Source organism: Patiria miniata, unplaced genomic scaffold (assembly GCF_015706575.1).
Source record: "Patiria miniata isolate m_02_andy unplaced genomic scaffold, ASM1570657v1 HiC_scaffold_29, whole genome shotgun sequence".
NCBI lineage: Eukaryota > Metazoa > Echinodermata > Asteroidea > Valvatida > Asterinidae > Patiria > Patiria miniata.
This window is the reverse complement of record NW_024037068.1, coordinates 6,105,911-6,121,969: the sequence shown is the minus strand read 5'-3', so window position 1 is coordinate 6,121,969 and position 16,059 is coordinate 6,105,911. Positions and strand designations below refer to the sequence as shown.

Here is a 16,059-nt window from a genome sequence, read left to right as displayed (position 1 = left end):
AGAAGATTTACCTACGACAGCTACAATTAACTCCGGTTTGACTTGTGTTTAAAGCAAAGTCGAAAGGTCCGCATTTAGCCTGGAAAGTACCTACCGATTAAATGACAGACGCCTTGCTCAAAGTGGAAATAGGACTTGAATCAAATACTGTGTAAAATGGTTCCGGCTGAAATAGTATCGTTTGAAGAAAACTAACAATGGAAGTTTTTTTTTCAAAATCGGGTGTCCGCAGCCACACACTTTATTTACAATCAGAAACGGATTCCAGTAACGAGATCTAGATACTTGTCTTTACGTTTTTCCTCTTTTTTCTTCAAAACGTACATATTACCGACCGAGCTAAACAATATTTGTCTAGTTTATTACTTCAAAAGAAAATACAAGAAAAGCTAAAAGGAAACTGGTCGTATGCACTATAAAAGATACTGACTGAATGCATCGCTTAATGCCATGGGGCTCCAAATTAATAAAGGCAATGCAAAGTGGTTGGGAACTTCTTTCCTTGATGATACTTGAACTCTGTAGGCAACACATATTAGGCCTAACTAGCATCAGCACATGCACATAGAGACTAATGAATACCAAGTATGTTTGATGCATACATCGAGTGGAATGATATCCATGTTTTACTTACAGAACCAGCCGATGACCCTAAAGTGTAAAGGTTGCCGTCGTTTGATCAAACCAGTCCACGGCAGCTATTTTATAGACCAGTTCGCTGAACTAAACATTTTCTTGCAACGTATATAGCTTGTAAGCGATTGGCCACAAAATTAGACGTTCTAGTAGTGCATTGACGATGCATGGACACGAGGACGAACAATTGTATGCAAATTCTCAAGGCGTTTTTGGCAGGTCAAATGATGGGCTTTAAGGCTGCAGGCATCTCATATCAATTTTGTCTTTGGTCATACATGTACTCTGTGGGTGACGATTAATTTAACAGTACTGTTATGGCCGTGTGGCAGCGCGGTATGGCATCGACACCACGAACAGATAGACAGTTGAAGACCGGTTTGCAGAACATAACCAATCTTTAACCTATCTTTAATTAAAACAACTCAAGCAACTTAACAACTTGTTCGAATACAGCTTCGTCTGCCCGAGCATCCCGACGGCACGTCGAGGGACACAGACACCGCGTGCCCGGAGCCCAGCCCTTTTATAACGCACAGAGTAATAAGAGTTATATAACAAAGTATGTTAAGAACTCCATTACGCGAAGCTCGTAGCAAATTAACAAAAGGACAAAAATGTGGGCCGGTTGAGATAGCGTCAAAACAGTACCAAAAGAATGAAGATAGGAATGAACACAATTTGCAAAAAATGCGAAGTAACCTTGAGACTCAAACTTCTGTAGTCGGTATTGGTATAGTTTGTGAAGTCAGGGACAGCTAGGCCTGGGGAGAAAATAAGTAGGCCTAGTACATAAAATCAAGCCACAAAATGTCAACATTTAATTGAATGCTAAAAGAACGTGTCCACCAATTATGGAGAAATATCTTGCAGAACTTGCTCTTTTATATTAAAAGCCAAACGAATAACGAAATGTTCACTATTCGTTTGGATACTAGCCCAGATAAAGGGACGACGAAATCATTATCTATGAACATACAGAGAGAACATAACCTAGGGGACTGAAAGTGTCGGAAAACATTTATGATTTACACAAACAAGCTCATTATGAACTGAAGAAGAATGTTTAAACATTCCTTGGGAGTATGCATCCGTCGTTCCATGGCAACGATGCATTAATGAGGGCTAGTATAGAAGAGGCCAGAGGCCACGGATAGACAACCTCACAACAATTCATTAATACATGCTGCTTCTAACACTATGCATTTAATGTACTCCAGGGTTGTAGATTAAAGAGGTATGTGCACACACAAAAAACACACACACAAAGTGTAACTCCCAGCTTCCAAAGGTGAACACAAAATGGGCTTATTTTGCTTCAGTTTGAAGCAAAACAACATTTTTTTCTTTATCAATATTAAGTTTTGCCCTACACCGACGCATAAACACTGTACACTCAATGTGTTACCGCCCGAGTGAAAGTTGGAAAAAAAAATCACTCGGTGGGACTCGGGTGTAGGGCAAAACCTAATATAGATTTACATCACCCCGACGCAAAAAAAAGAAAAAAAATCCATCTGATTGATAGTTTTTTTTTAACAAAAATTATGAAGTTCAAATCTGAAGCTGGGTTGTATATTCAAAACAAGCATGCAAAAAGACAACGCAATAATGGACATTAACTGCGATATCTACCATAATTTTAGTGAAACAAATTTTAAATATTTCTATTTACCAACGGATATAATTTTAAAAGGGTTAAGTAGATCGGATTGTTGATCATGTAGAGCCAGAAATTGTCATGCAGTGATGTCACACGACGACATGACTTTGTCGATAGACCTTGGAATCATCTTTCAATATACCATTTTAATTCACTGGATAATTATAGATCTAACTAACATACATTTAACATGAGCAAATCCGAAGGAACATGACTCAAAACGTGGAGATTTACGTTTTTGATGCACATTATCGCGCATAGGTTTGTACAAATAATGAACTGTTGACGCTCTTGAGGCCTACAAAGAACGAGGGTCATTGAGTACGTCAGGGTGCACCCCAGTATAAAAAAAAATCCCATAGACACTAGCGATAAGTCCCAAATGCTTCATTTGTTTTTTAAATAAGAACTCTTAAAAGTGTTCCGGCATTTCTCAAATGCTTTAATCGGCCAATGTCCTATCGGACCTTTGAATATTTGTGCACATTTTTTTTGCAGATCCGCCCTTGCTGACGCCTTTGAAATGCTGTTGCCTCCCTCCCCACTAGGTTCCGCCCACTGACACAAACCCATACCCAATCTCCATACTTCAAAATTCCTTTGAAAATATTCAACACTCTCACAGGTATTCCAGCTGCAGAGAAAAATGATGATCTATATGTCATCTTCCATGTTCTTTTCCATTTTTGGTGGATAATTGATTATTGACTTTTGGAGAAATTCTCACCCAAAGAAGACCACTCCTAAAACGAATGATGTTTCTCAAACTGGAAAAGTTGCCATTTTTAAAAAGGATCCTTCCACAACATGGCTAAATTGCGCCGCTTTCGGACCCAATTACATCCAAAATGCTCAGAATTGGAAGCCCCAAGTCCAGGCCAGAGGTGCAGTGTCATATGTCTTCGATTTCCCAATTGCATGGCTCTGAGAATTATCTAAATATGGAATAATTTGAGTGTATAACTTTTATTCAGTAGCTCGGTGGACGAATTGTTGGCCTATATACGTGGGTGTACCGGTCTTAGCTGGCAATGGATGAGGTCATGCTGTGTTTCTGCAGGGTTCGCTTCGCGCGCTTATCTCATAAAGCAGTGTACGCAACGTGTGCATAATTGTCATTCGAACGTGCACAAACCTCGATTCGTCTTGTATACCCTTTGGTGAAACCCTCATTTCGTTCAAATTAAAAACACAGTGACATTTCTATCTTTTGTTTTGTTTAGAGTTCGTTGTTTTCTATCCAACAAAAGCCAAAACGAGCATAGTTATATAGTAACCTTTGAATTTGTATCACTTTAAGGCAACAGTCTTACGTCACCAATCAACATAATATACGAGAATAGGTAATGACTAAATCATTATTCTAGCTGATCCTCTCTGACCTTGTTAAACATATATCGGTTAAATGAATTATTAAAATACGTTTTACTGCTACCACTCAAGTGACCTTTCCGCATGTTATGATACAAAGGTTTGAGAGTGTTTAATATTCCTCCATATCTTCAAAATTCTACTAATGAGACCGGGTCGCATAAAACATGTTCAAAACTCAAGACAAATTAGGTTTATTTTAAGACATTTGATTTAGATAGTTACCTTTTCGTCAATGTTTAGCCTACTTCCATGTATCAATGTATTTCACGTAATATTATAAATGTGAGCAAATAATATCGAAAAAAATTAAATGCTCAGGCCGCTCCCGGCATGCACTCGGTATAGACTATCTCCTGGCCGCCATTGATGGTAACGGTGACGTCATTGCAGCCGTGCGGTGCAGTGCCCTCTTCGTCAGCACTGGTCATGCGGTAGAGCCGGAAGCACATTTTGACGTTAGCGCCCCCGCACGCCTTCTCCAAAGCACAGTGGTTGACATCCGCGTCCGCTGGAAAGTCAAACATTATTCGTTATCGGCACCATGAACTGACACGTAAAAACCACGTAATCAACAATTTCGGTTTCACGATCTGACATCTGGTAGGGCGCGCGCACATCGACATAACGCAAAAAAGGAAGATATTTGTTTTCACGAACTGACACTCAGGCATGATGCGGCAATACAGAACGGAGAAAAAGGGTTTGAAAGGTATTACACGAATTATATCCATCCGTATACTTTTGTGTTTACACAACAATTTAATTTAAAAAAAGTTGTAATTTGTGAAATTAAGGTCAGTGTCCGTTCGTGTAACCGAAAATGTACTAGTTGCGCTCTAAAATACGCACGCGTGCAGCGCACTCACGCGCGACTGAGTGTCAGTTCGTGGTGCCGATGACGAATTGGCAACCCTTTAAAGCCCGGTTCATACTTCACGCGAGAGCGAATGCGAAGCGAGTTTGACGTCATGAAGCATTCGCTGCGAAATTCGCCCAAGTTGAAATATGTTCAACGTTTACGAATTCGCAGCGCGAATACTTGCCATGACGTCCCAAATTCGCGTTCGCTTTCGCGCCGAGTATGAATCGGGCTTTTGAGGTGAAAAAAAAACGTCCGCGAGCATGTTGCACGCGTTCTGAAAGACGAGGCGCGCGCGCAATTTGGTAGCCCTATTGTTCAAAGGAGTTCTGGATTGCGTGCCAACTCAGAAAATGGCTGTCGCGGAATTAGTCCATACATGTGCTTGAACCGTACTGTAATGTTGCAAAATGTAAAACTATATAAAATAAGGCGGAATCCGAATGCCTGTATATTGAGCGGGGCAAGTGTATGCTCAGAGCAGTTACAATGTACGTATATAACTTCTAGGAACGTACATGTAATACCGTCATCTTCTGAGGGGCACGTTTTGTCTAATGGGAGAGCATAGGACTCATGATCGTGATATTGTGGGTTCGAGCCTCGCCGTGGCCATGCGTGTTGCGCCCTTGAGTAAGATGATTTACCTCAATTACCCCTTTCAACCCAGGTGTTAAATGGGTACAGGCATTATTCAATGCTGGGAAGGTAACAGACTCGTTGTGGAGGAGGAGGTGTGGCAATCCCCCCACAGAAGCATTTCATGGACTCGAGTCTGGCCCAATCGCTTCGAAAGAGAGATGGGCACACCGTTCCTGTGAACACAGGTTCGTCCCCTTTGATTGGTATCTCAACTGTTTTTGACAGTGTAGCTTTAGTATTTAAATGTATTTATTGTATATCACCTTACTTAAATGTTACGAAAAGAATGTGATGTTGAATGTGATGTTGCCATGCACGTGATGAAACTTACGGTTCATATTGCCTTGGGCGAAGAAAATGTCCCCGTTGCATTTGACCTCAACATCCACACCAGCGGTTTGTGGAAGGTACTTCATTGCCATGGAGGCAGTCACTGAAAAGAGGATGAATACAGGAAAACCGTAGAGCCATAAACCGCAAATCCCTTAAGTCGTTGATTAAAACTCTCCCATACTAAGCATCATAAACGCAAGATCGAGGACAGTTTTGAACAAAACATGAACGATCGAGATCAACAAAGAAATTGTTGTTCTCCCTTTATCTGTCGATCCTCAGGGTGAATGTAGAGTTCGGCCATGTACTCTTGTTTTACCATACTCCCGAGGACAATGCCTTGTGTTTTCATTTGTCCCTGTAATATAACACTCTCCCTTAAACAAAACACAAACAATTACTACGGTGGACCATTTTGAACAAAAGACCCAACTCCTGAGGACCCAAGGGATCTGTTTTTCTCCCTTTGGGTGTCTGTCCTCGGGGGTTATGTAAAACAAGTACACCATGACGTGCCTCATTGTAGAAAATGCACACATGCTTACAAACCCCAGGGTGGCGTCCTACCCGACTTCCGCCATTATTATTCGGTCGACTGTGCTCTTAAAAAAGATATAAACATTTTGACATCCAATTAGAGTTTCAGATGCTCAGACTACAGCATACCGTACTTTTCATTTTATTATACAAACTAGACAGAGGGCGCTGTTGGCTTACGCACAGTGGTATTTGAAGAGCATTTACAAAGCTCGGCTTCTATCTGGCGTCGTTTTCATCTTCACAAATACTCTGATTTAGAATTTAGTCAGTGGCCTTGTGGGGCCCATGTGCATTTGTTGGTACAATATTTGAAACTCTAAGGATACCTCAACAAGTGCAAAACCACTTGATGCCATCTTGTTATGACCCTTTTATGGTCGGGGCCATGACATTAAAAAGTTAGGGGCTTCGCGCGCTATTCAAATAATTTCACTTTTCTTATTATGTTATGAAATATTATGTTAACAGAAAATCAAGCTGTAGCGGGCAATCTTTGTGTTTTCTTTTCAATCCAGAATGGTGGACGGGGGTGGATATAATGTTTTCATGTCAAATCATAAACTTTGTGTTCCCCTTTGGGGGCGTGTCACAATTTTGTCACAAACGGGGGGTGCATCTTGCATATGAACCAAACATAACCAGTTCAACCCAAACTGAGATTATTTTTAATTCAAGACATTAACTAAACAAATGTATGAAGCTGAATATTGTTTCCCTGAAATGTTCATGGTATGTCTTTGTTTTTAATTGTTAGACGTAGAACTAAACTTTTCAAAATAGTTCACATAACAGGCCACATTAATTTTATGTCCGTTTTGGGGGGTCTGAAATCAGCCAAATAAAAGTTTATATTTCTATACATTTGTAAATGTATCTAAATTGCTATATGTTAATTTTGATAACTGAAATTGCCACTCAAATTTGATCGTAACATCAAATGTACACATGTTCTGCTTTTGTGTCCATTCCCGGATTTTCTTTTCTTGAATATACCCTAAAGTTTCACGTTTATGTCCCGGATTTGCTTCAAAGAATAGACGGCGTTCCAGTTCTGTTTTGTTCTGTTAGCTAAACAATACAGCAGGGAACATTTGAGTGTAAGGACAAAATCGCATTTGTTATAATTCCCCTTTTTTTTTTATAGAAAATTGTATTTCCCCTTAACATCTTTCACTGCTTAGACTGCCAAGGCAAAATTCAGAAAACAAAATTGACATGAGTTTGGATTAATGTTGCAGTATATGAAAATTTCATTTCCCACCCCCCCCCCCATTATGAAAGGTGTCCCCGCCCCCAAAAAGAAATGATGTTGTCAATTTTAACTTATAATTTTATATTCAAATTGTTCATCTGTTGCACAAAAAATCTTCATAACTGACTCTCCTGTTGGGTTAATTTCGCCAACTTTTCCATAGGACGACCCGCCCACAAAAAAAGTCAAGGAAAATGGGTATTCAATTGCCCGTTCTTCATTTTGGGCTCAAAAACAATACCCTGGCGGCCACTCTTCTTGGGTAGGAATAAAATGGCATCCTGTGGAATTTGGGTTTTATAGTGTTTCGTTAATTATCCCTGAAAGTTTCAAAGAATGTAGTCCCCAAAATTGCATATGGCAGATGATTTTTGACCATAGGCCAACTGACTAATTGTATTGGCCCCACAAAAAAAAAACGATTTGCGGTTTCCAGAGCTGATCATTCAACCATTTAAGTCGGAGACAAAAAGAACGCCAGTGCTTTTTTTCCCCAAAAAAACTGAATTGAGGACGAAGGTAATGTGTTAAAAATCAGCTAAGCCTTGAAAGTCATTTCAAATTGTTGGCTTGGTCTTGCACTTTGGTTTCACTTCAAGTTCCAGACTCACTAAAGAGCATTCAGTATCAAAACAAAATTTTGCAAAAGGATCAGGTTTCATTCTACAGAACTTGATTGCCCTGCAGCAGGAAGTAGATCTACTTGAGCACAGGTTTAATAAGTCAAAGCCTAATATCCTTCCTCTGGGGACCATCGAAGCTAAGGTTTATAAAAAAAAGCTCGATGGGATCTCGGAAGCTGTGGGCCAACGAATTCCTGTTAATGCATAAGTCACGTGATTGTGCCATGCAATTTCTGGAAGTAGTGTTTTGTGTAACAATATTACACAAAAAAAGTTTAGATTTACCCCAATGACCCTATAATGACCTTTCTACCCCAGCGTCGTCATGTGAAAAGTTGGGGCTGGTCTACTTCTTTTTGAAAAAAGAAATCAGTAAAAATATGTAGGAGCAATATGCAATGTTTGTTACTAACTAACGTAGTAACGGAGAGACACGAGGATTTAATGAGCTGTTGTCCACCGCTAAAAACAGACTACTTGAACGCAGACATCTTGATCTTAATTATTCATTGTCAAACCGTTGAGGGTAAAATGAAAATACGGTGAAGGTTTTAATATTGCGGTTGGTTTAACCCTAAAGGGGCCGGGGAGCGGAATCCGCCCCCCCCCGACCTTTTTCGCGACAGCCTTTAAAAAAAAAATTTTCGCGACCCGAGCTGTTATGACTTTTCAGCCTCAAGCCTTGCACAGTTATTGACACCAGAAACATAAAAATCGGACCAGGGGTTGTCTCGCAGCGAAACATTTTCCAACGCTATGCGCCGTGAAAACTAAATTTTCCCATATACGTCGTGTACACAAACCAGCATTACCATTCGTACATATGAATAATTAATTAGCCATAATTCCAAAACCCTATGACCTATAGTCATGACATTTCTTGGGTATCTTTATGAAGAGTTGCTCTATGCATGTACTGAGTTTCAAAATGTTTCGTAACTCGATGGCCGAGATCTTACGGGGGGGGGGGGGAATCCCCCCCCCCCCCGCTGAGAGATGGTCAAAATAACCCGGCCCCTTTAGGGTTAACGGCAACAGATTGGTTCCAAATGTGATGAAATACTATTAGATGTATATCTTGTATACATACACACCATCCGTGCACATGGCCAAATTGAGTTAGATGCCGAATAAACCAGGCACCTTTTCGAGGAACAGAATTGCATCACTTCATGATCAGACCAGTGCAACTTTCAAGTGCATGTTTGAAAATGGAAGTTTTACCTCCTGTTGCAATCTTGCCTTGGCACACGCAGTTGACATGAGTATCACTGGTGCATGTGCAATGCTGGAATATACCATCAGGATCTGCTCCATCCAGGGAACCAGGCGATTTCACTGAAGAAAAAAAATAAGAGAACAACTGATATTAAAGGAAGAGCATTGAGAAAATCAAAATATCACCAGATATTCACTATGGATGGTCCTATTTGGTTAGCAATAAGGATTACCTGATTAACCATGGACTATCAAAAGTTGAAAGATTTCGATTTCCTAAACATATTTTGTTTTTCCCCACACTTTGTTATCAGCGGTGTATGTGTGGCTCCAAATGCAGAGGAAGTCTAGTGTTTGGGCCACATGTATTGTGGTTAACGGAGGTAAGTGTGTATTTGCCTGCAATCGAGGACCCCTTTTGTCCCTATTTTGTTTGTAGGTTAACTTTTTAGGAAGACTTCCCATATGTTTTGTACACGATCGCCAAATTGGGGACCTTTGGGAATTGGGGACCATATTGTTTCTTACTATTCAACGCCCCCTATGGAATGCAGGAACAAATTTAAACCAACCCAACCAAACATAAATATACCCAAACAAACCCACCAAAGTCCGTGTTTGCCTGCAATCGGGGACCCCTATTGCCCCTCTTTTGTTTGTACTTGTAGGAAGACCCCCTATATGTTTTGCACACTACCGTAAATTGGGGACCTTTGGGAAATTGAAGACCTTATTGTCCTCTTTAATGTTCAACGTCACCTATTGAATGCAAAAACAAACTCATACACACCTAACGGAACCGAGCCAAGTCCCAACCAACCTCAACCAGAAGTAACCATCCCAACCCAACCCAACTGAACCCAACCAAACCATCACCAACCCCATGCCTACCCCACCAAACCAAACCGAACCAAACCCATCCGAACGAACCAAACAGAGCCAAACTTATTTACACCCAACCAAACTCAATCAGAAGTATCAAATCCTTTCAAACCAACCACACTCGACCCCAAACCAACCCTCCCTAATCAAAACCAATTCAAAACTATCCTAACCTACCCAACCTTCCAAAGCGCAGCCAGGCAAGACCGCGAATATTTTTTTCCCAAAACGAGACCCGACAATATCAAAAGTGAGCGCTCTCTCTGCATTATGTGAATATTCATGATGTCCAGGGCTTTAGAGAATAAACGAGGAATAATGGTGTTTAAATCACCGACGATTTACAGCTGATTCGTGGACTGTTTGGAAGGGTTCGAACCCCAGTGAGCAATATTTTTTTCTTCTCATATTACCTTTTACATACCTAAAGTGAAGAAGGAACATTTCTCGCAAGATGCAAAGCATATCTTGTGTTTGGGTTGTGGAGAACAAGGCATTGGATATGCATGTAATGGAACCCAACCAACCAACCCGATCTAAGTCCGTCCAAATCCAAATGCAACTCAATCAAACGCTCCAAACCTATACCACCCCTACTGCTTCTTGGCCGAAATCCTACTGGCTCAGAAACGTGGACCGTACTTACCATGTTGTTGTCCCTGGAGCTGCTGGAAAACCTTCGTTCTTTTGTCCATTGAGCCAGACACAATCTTTATCTTTTCAGTAGCAGACACCTGTGAAAACAATTGCAAATGCTACTAGTCTTCAGATATCGTTCAGTGTATTCAGATCATAGAGCTATATCATATTACTAGAGCGCTAGCTCATGTACAAATTGATGCCTGCTGGACGCATCCATGTTTGTACACAAACCTATGGAGAACTAAAATTATGTACGTATTTTGTCCGTCTATAGACATATACGTGGTTGTATTCCATACCGGTGCGTCATCGAAGCCGATACGCCCAAAACTGAAACGCACGATCAGCAAATGAGCGTGTAATTTTGCTCCACGCAAACAGCGCAACGTGTGCGCGTGCCTCCGCTGCAGATGCTTTTCGCCGTGATGTTTTTGAACCGTCATGACGCGCTTAAGTTGTTTGCGTATCGTCTACTAGCGCGTTGCATTTAGAGTACACTTTTAAAATTCAATCCATCTATGTTGATTGTGTTCTACAAACACGCACACGAATTCAAAATGTCTGCGCCCAGAGCGGCTTCAAAGCTTCTCCGCGCGCAAGAATGAAGAGTTACCGCTCTATTAATCTAACTTAGCTCTGTACGATTCAGATACACATGTAGTGTGCATGCAATGTTGCGTTTTCCATACTATACAGGGTGTTTCAATAAAAAGGAAATCCATCTTTGAATAACCGGTATGGTCAGACTACATGTTTACTGGCTATAAAACTGGTATCATCTGAAAGCGTAATCTCTATGCTTTTCAATGATACCTTGTTTACATTTCCAGGGTCATGCATCACTGAGCGCCACTGTCATGAGATTTTGATGCAAAATTGCAGTTGGTTCACTTTCATGTCAAACACAATAAGTATTCAAGAAGAAGACACGAGTGCATTAAAAGAAACCAAAAAAAGGCTGGATTTTATTGTTCGTGATGAATTTCTCGTTTTGACCAAGCCACGTTAAAGCTAGAGTCCATCATTTGTAGCCATCCAAAAAGTAACTGGCGTAATTACAACGGTGATTCTTAAGAAGCACCCGTAGGAAAATTTAAATTAGTAGTTCGTTTTGTTATTCATCGCAGCGCGCACAAGTATTGGAACGACGCACACGCGCGCGCGGTTGTTGTAATTCGTCGGATCAGTGCGTGACGTCGCGTATAGCTGCAATTCAAAACAATTCAAAACATGATTCAGTAACTTTTGATTTGAAATTGAGATCTTAGAATGCTGTTTTTCTCGGAATGAACAGCTGAAGCTTAGCTGAAACTTCATCAGGTTAGTTGCTCAGTATCCTTCATTAGATTTTGAACTCTTTTGTTGCTTCAAACGAACAAAATGCACAAATTACAAATGATGGACTGTAGCTTTAAAAAAAATTCTGCCATTTCCCCCGAGGATTTACATTCAAGCCATTTCACAGACATTTCCGTAGTGGTGTTAACATTTCCGTAACAATAGGCACACCGTGCCAGTGTTTTTTTTTAAATAAAAGTGAACCAACTGCATTTTTGCATCCAGTTTTCAAGACAATGATGATCACTGATGAATGACTCAGAAAACCTAAACATGGTTTCATTGAAAAGCATAGAGAGTACGCTTTCAGATGATACCAGTTTTATAGCCAGTAAACATATCGTCTGTCCATACTCATTCTTTGAAGTTGGGTTTCCTCTTTTTTTTTAAACACCCTGTATTGAGAATAGTGTTACAATGGAAATTAAGCCCCCACAAATGAGCCAAGAGATTTAGCTGTCTCTATTAGTTAGTTGGACGAGAGGCTGAAAACGCTTAGTCTTTTAGATAGACATCTAGGTCAAGGTGTATCCTCTCGGGGAAAAAAAAGCGTTCACCGATTAGTTTGATCTGGGGTTTAGGCCAAAACAAGTCCCCCGTTTCTGGTATGGAGCTTGCCTCAAAGGTGGTGCGGCGACGCCCAGAGAGGCCACATAAAGCTTATACTCGATCGTAACCCCATCTAAAAACACGTTAAAATTGTGCAGCAGCAGGATTCCAGTCAAACCAGTGAGTTTGGCGGTTTTGAGACATCATCTTGCATTGAAAAATACATAATAATTGTGTCGACGCGCATGGCTACGGCGACGCGCGCGCATAGCAGAAACCGGAGACTTTTTTTTAGCCTGAACCATACCAATATTTTTTTTTATCTTAAACCTTGATTATGTTCAGTTCAACAAAACTGTAATGAAGATTGTATGGCATCCTGGAAAGAAATGACACAAATGTAGAATGTACATGTAATATACAGGGTGGTTCAAAAAAGAAGAAGAGGAAACCCAACTTCAAAGAATGAGTATGGACAGACGATATGTTTACTGGCTATAAAACTGGTATCATCTGAAAGCGTAATCTCTATGCTTTTTAATGATACCGTGTTAAGGTTTTCTGAGTCATGCATCACCGAGCATCATGGTCTTAAAAATAAGATGCAAAAATGCAGTTGGTTCACTTTCATAAAAAAACCCATTGGGCACGGTGTGTCTATTGTTACGAAAATGTCTGTGAAATGGCTGGATCTTGGCCATCGAGTGACGAGAAATTTTGAAACTCACTACATGCATAGAGCAATTCTTCATGAACATACCCAAGACATTTCATGACAATAGGTCAAAGGGTTTTGGAATTATGGCTAATTAATTATTCATATGTACGAATGGTAATTCTGGTCTGTGTACACGACGTATATGTGAAAATGCAGTTGGTTCACTTTCATAAAAAAAAACCAATGGCCACGGTGTGCCTATTGTTACGGAAATGTCTGTGAAATGGCTGAAATGGTAATCCTCGGGAAAATGGCACATTGTTTTGAACGTGGCTTGGTCAAAACGAGAAATTCATGACAAACAATACAATCCAGTTTTGAAACCAACCCGATATGTGTTTTGGTTTCTTTTTATGCACTGGTGTCCTCTTCTTGAATACTTATTCTCATGCACACCATGCCTATTGTGTTTGACATGAAAGTCAACCAACTGCTGCAGTTTTGCATCAAAATCTCATGACAATGGCGCTCAGTGATGCATGACCCTGGAAATGTAAACAAGGTATTGTAGGAGAATGACTGTAAGTGTAATTTTGCTTTGATTAAGATTCATGATTAATCACGAGAGGGGGCTATATCACTGCTACGGTAACGGTACACGATATGGGTGCATGATATTCTAAATATAGCGCACTGTTTCTGGGGCCTAGAAAGTGCGTGACCTCGGGTCAACTTTAGACAATGGGACCGGGCGTATCGTAGGGTCGTGCATTAAGTTGTCGTTTTGGGGGATAGGGTGGAGAAAAATGGCGTCCGAGTAGCAATGGGGAATCGCGTACATTAACAATCAGCCCGAATGGTTGGGGGAAGAAACAATCACCACAACTAATCTGACTGGAATCCGGAATCCGGAATCTTCTAATTCTCCTAATTAATAACAGAGTGTCGTCAAGAATAAAATACTACTGCTAATCTTTCGTGAAATCAACAGTAACCTGTGTCTACTGAGTACATCTTTTGCATCAAGACAGTCTTTGTCAATATAAACCCCGGAAACCCCGATTCCACACGGGATCAAATAATACTACAGTATCATTAAAAAGCATAGAGATTACGCTTTCAGATGATACCAGTTTATAGCCAGTAAACATTTAGTCTGTCCATACTGGTTCTTCAAAGTTTGGTTTCCTTTTTTATTGAAACACCCTGTATTAGAAGCATCATCTAGCAAGCACTCGTTGCGTGGGAAAATGTTTCTGACTATGTCAATAAAGGGCGCTGTTTCTTATGTTTTTTTTTGTGACGAATTATCGGCGTTTTTATCCCAGGGTTTCTCATTCCAAAGTAAACTGCGGATCGGGAAAAATATTTTTGTAAGGCCAAATACAAACAAAACCAACATGTTTATCGTCCCACCCACTTTCTGTTTGGAGGCCGGCTTCCCTTCTTTTTTTTTACCCGAAACAAAAATGATACATTTTTAAGAGTGACATCATCTTGGCCTCTTTGTTTGTTGCATCTAGCCCATATGCTAGTATGTCATTTCCGGAGTCCAAGTGGCGGCCATTAAAAAAAAAGCTGGCGGCCATCTTAAAAAGCAGCCCCGTCGTGCGGTCATTCTGAAGGGGAAAAGGCATCCTTTTTTTAAGGCAGGATGCTAAAGACTTTTTTACTTGGCCTAATAAGGTACACCATAATCTACGTGTCTATAAGTTTTATGAAATTTGGCGAACCAGACCGTCTGGGGATTGCTAAAAAAGGTCCTCCTCTCACGAAATATATACTGGGTCCTAAACGGACTCACCTATAGGAAAACTATTTTCCCGTTGAGAAGCACACTTTAAAGTCTGATTGCTCACACAAGGAAACTGTGTTGGTTTTCCTATGCCTAGTGTTGTATAATTTAAAGTATATTTAATACTGTTTTATCTCAACTGTTCCAATGTTCAGTCTACTTCCATGGATTCCAAGATTTAAAATCGGCAATTCCTTTGCAACCTACCTCCCGTGAACGCATCAGAACTGCAACCACACAGAGATACACGACGAAGGAATTCATATTTCTGGATGCTGGATGTATGTCTACTAACGCTGGATATATCTGTTCACTAGCTCGATTGACCTTACTGCTTCTCAGTGGTGTGGTAGAATTGTATTGTCTCGCTTTCTTTTGGCCCAAACGTGTATACCGCTCTTGGCCCAAAGGTTAACAGCAAATATGCCCTATATATATATGCCTTGATTTCGAGGACAGCTTAAAAGCAGTGACGGTATTCACTTTCTCAGCGTCTGAATGAAATCCATGCCTTACAAAGGAAGGCCGGACAGACCGGCTGAATTGAATTCCTTTCCTGCGTGGTTTCCTACCTGTATTATGGCACCGAAGTGAATCGTTTCCCAGTGACCCACATATAACAGGCAATGCCTTTGTGTACGTGTAAGCATAGAGCTAGGACCCAAGGGGTGAGAACTCTCGGGTGATTTTCATTTGCACCATTTACATTCCAATCCCTGAGGAATGTCCATAGCTAAAGCACTGTTACCGCAAGCTTGGACCATTCATTGCGTTACTACAAGCGGCTCTTGAAAACGATGATCGCCGCCGCCTTTTTATTTGGTAACAAACAACTCCTATATGCTGCATAATAAGTCATGTCACGTCGCTGCTTTTTTTTTTAAATATCTTTTTCGACAGGATATGTTTTAATAACTGCGCAGTTGATGTGAGTTATGAATTCAATATCGATGTGCAGTTGTTGGTCCTTGAGAGCGCTATTGGTCCCTGTAATCTGAAGATAAATTGGATGGTTTTTTTCCGGATAAGTTATGTCCTTTCGAACATTTTTTATG

At 40.6% G+C, this 16,059-nt stretch overlaps 1 protein-coding gene across 1 annotated transcript; it reads right to left on the bottom strand.

Annotated features, from left to right (window-relative positions):
• Positions 1 to 1,821: 1,821 nt before the first annotated feature.
• LOC119735781 lies at positions 1,822 to 15,540 on the bottom strand. Its single transcript, XM_038209709.1, has 5 exons — positions 15,212 to 15,540; positions 10,669 to 10,756; positions 9,147 to 9,260; positions 5,506 to 5,607; positions 1,822 to 4,181 (listed from the first exon to the last, which is right to left on the bottom strand). Exons 1-5 carry the CDS (start codon positions 15,266 to 15,268, stop codon positions 3,988 to 3,990), a joined length of 555 nt encoding a protein of 184 aa, XP_038065637.1. The 5' UTR covers positions 15,269 to 15,540; the 3' UTR covers positions 1,822 to 3,987.
• Between the last annotated feature and the right edge of the window lie 519 nt (positions 15,541 to 16,059).

What these genes read in the sequence shown, in the direction of transcription:
- LOC119735781 (XM_038209709.1), bottom strand. Translation starts at nt 15,268, where the DNA reads ATGAATTCCTTCGTCGTGTATCTCTGTGTGGTTGCAGTTCTGATGCGT. An exon ending in TTCTGATGCGTTCACGGGAG is followed by an intron (nt 10,757 to 15,211) that starts GTAGGTTGCAAA and finishes TTGTTTTCACAG; the next exon opens with GTGTCTGCTACTGAAAAGAT. An exon ending in CGCCCAAGGCAATATGAACC is followed by an intron (nt 4,182 to 5,505) that starts GTAAGTTTCATC and finishes TTGACTTTCCAG; the next exon opens with CGGACGCGGATGTCAACCAC.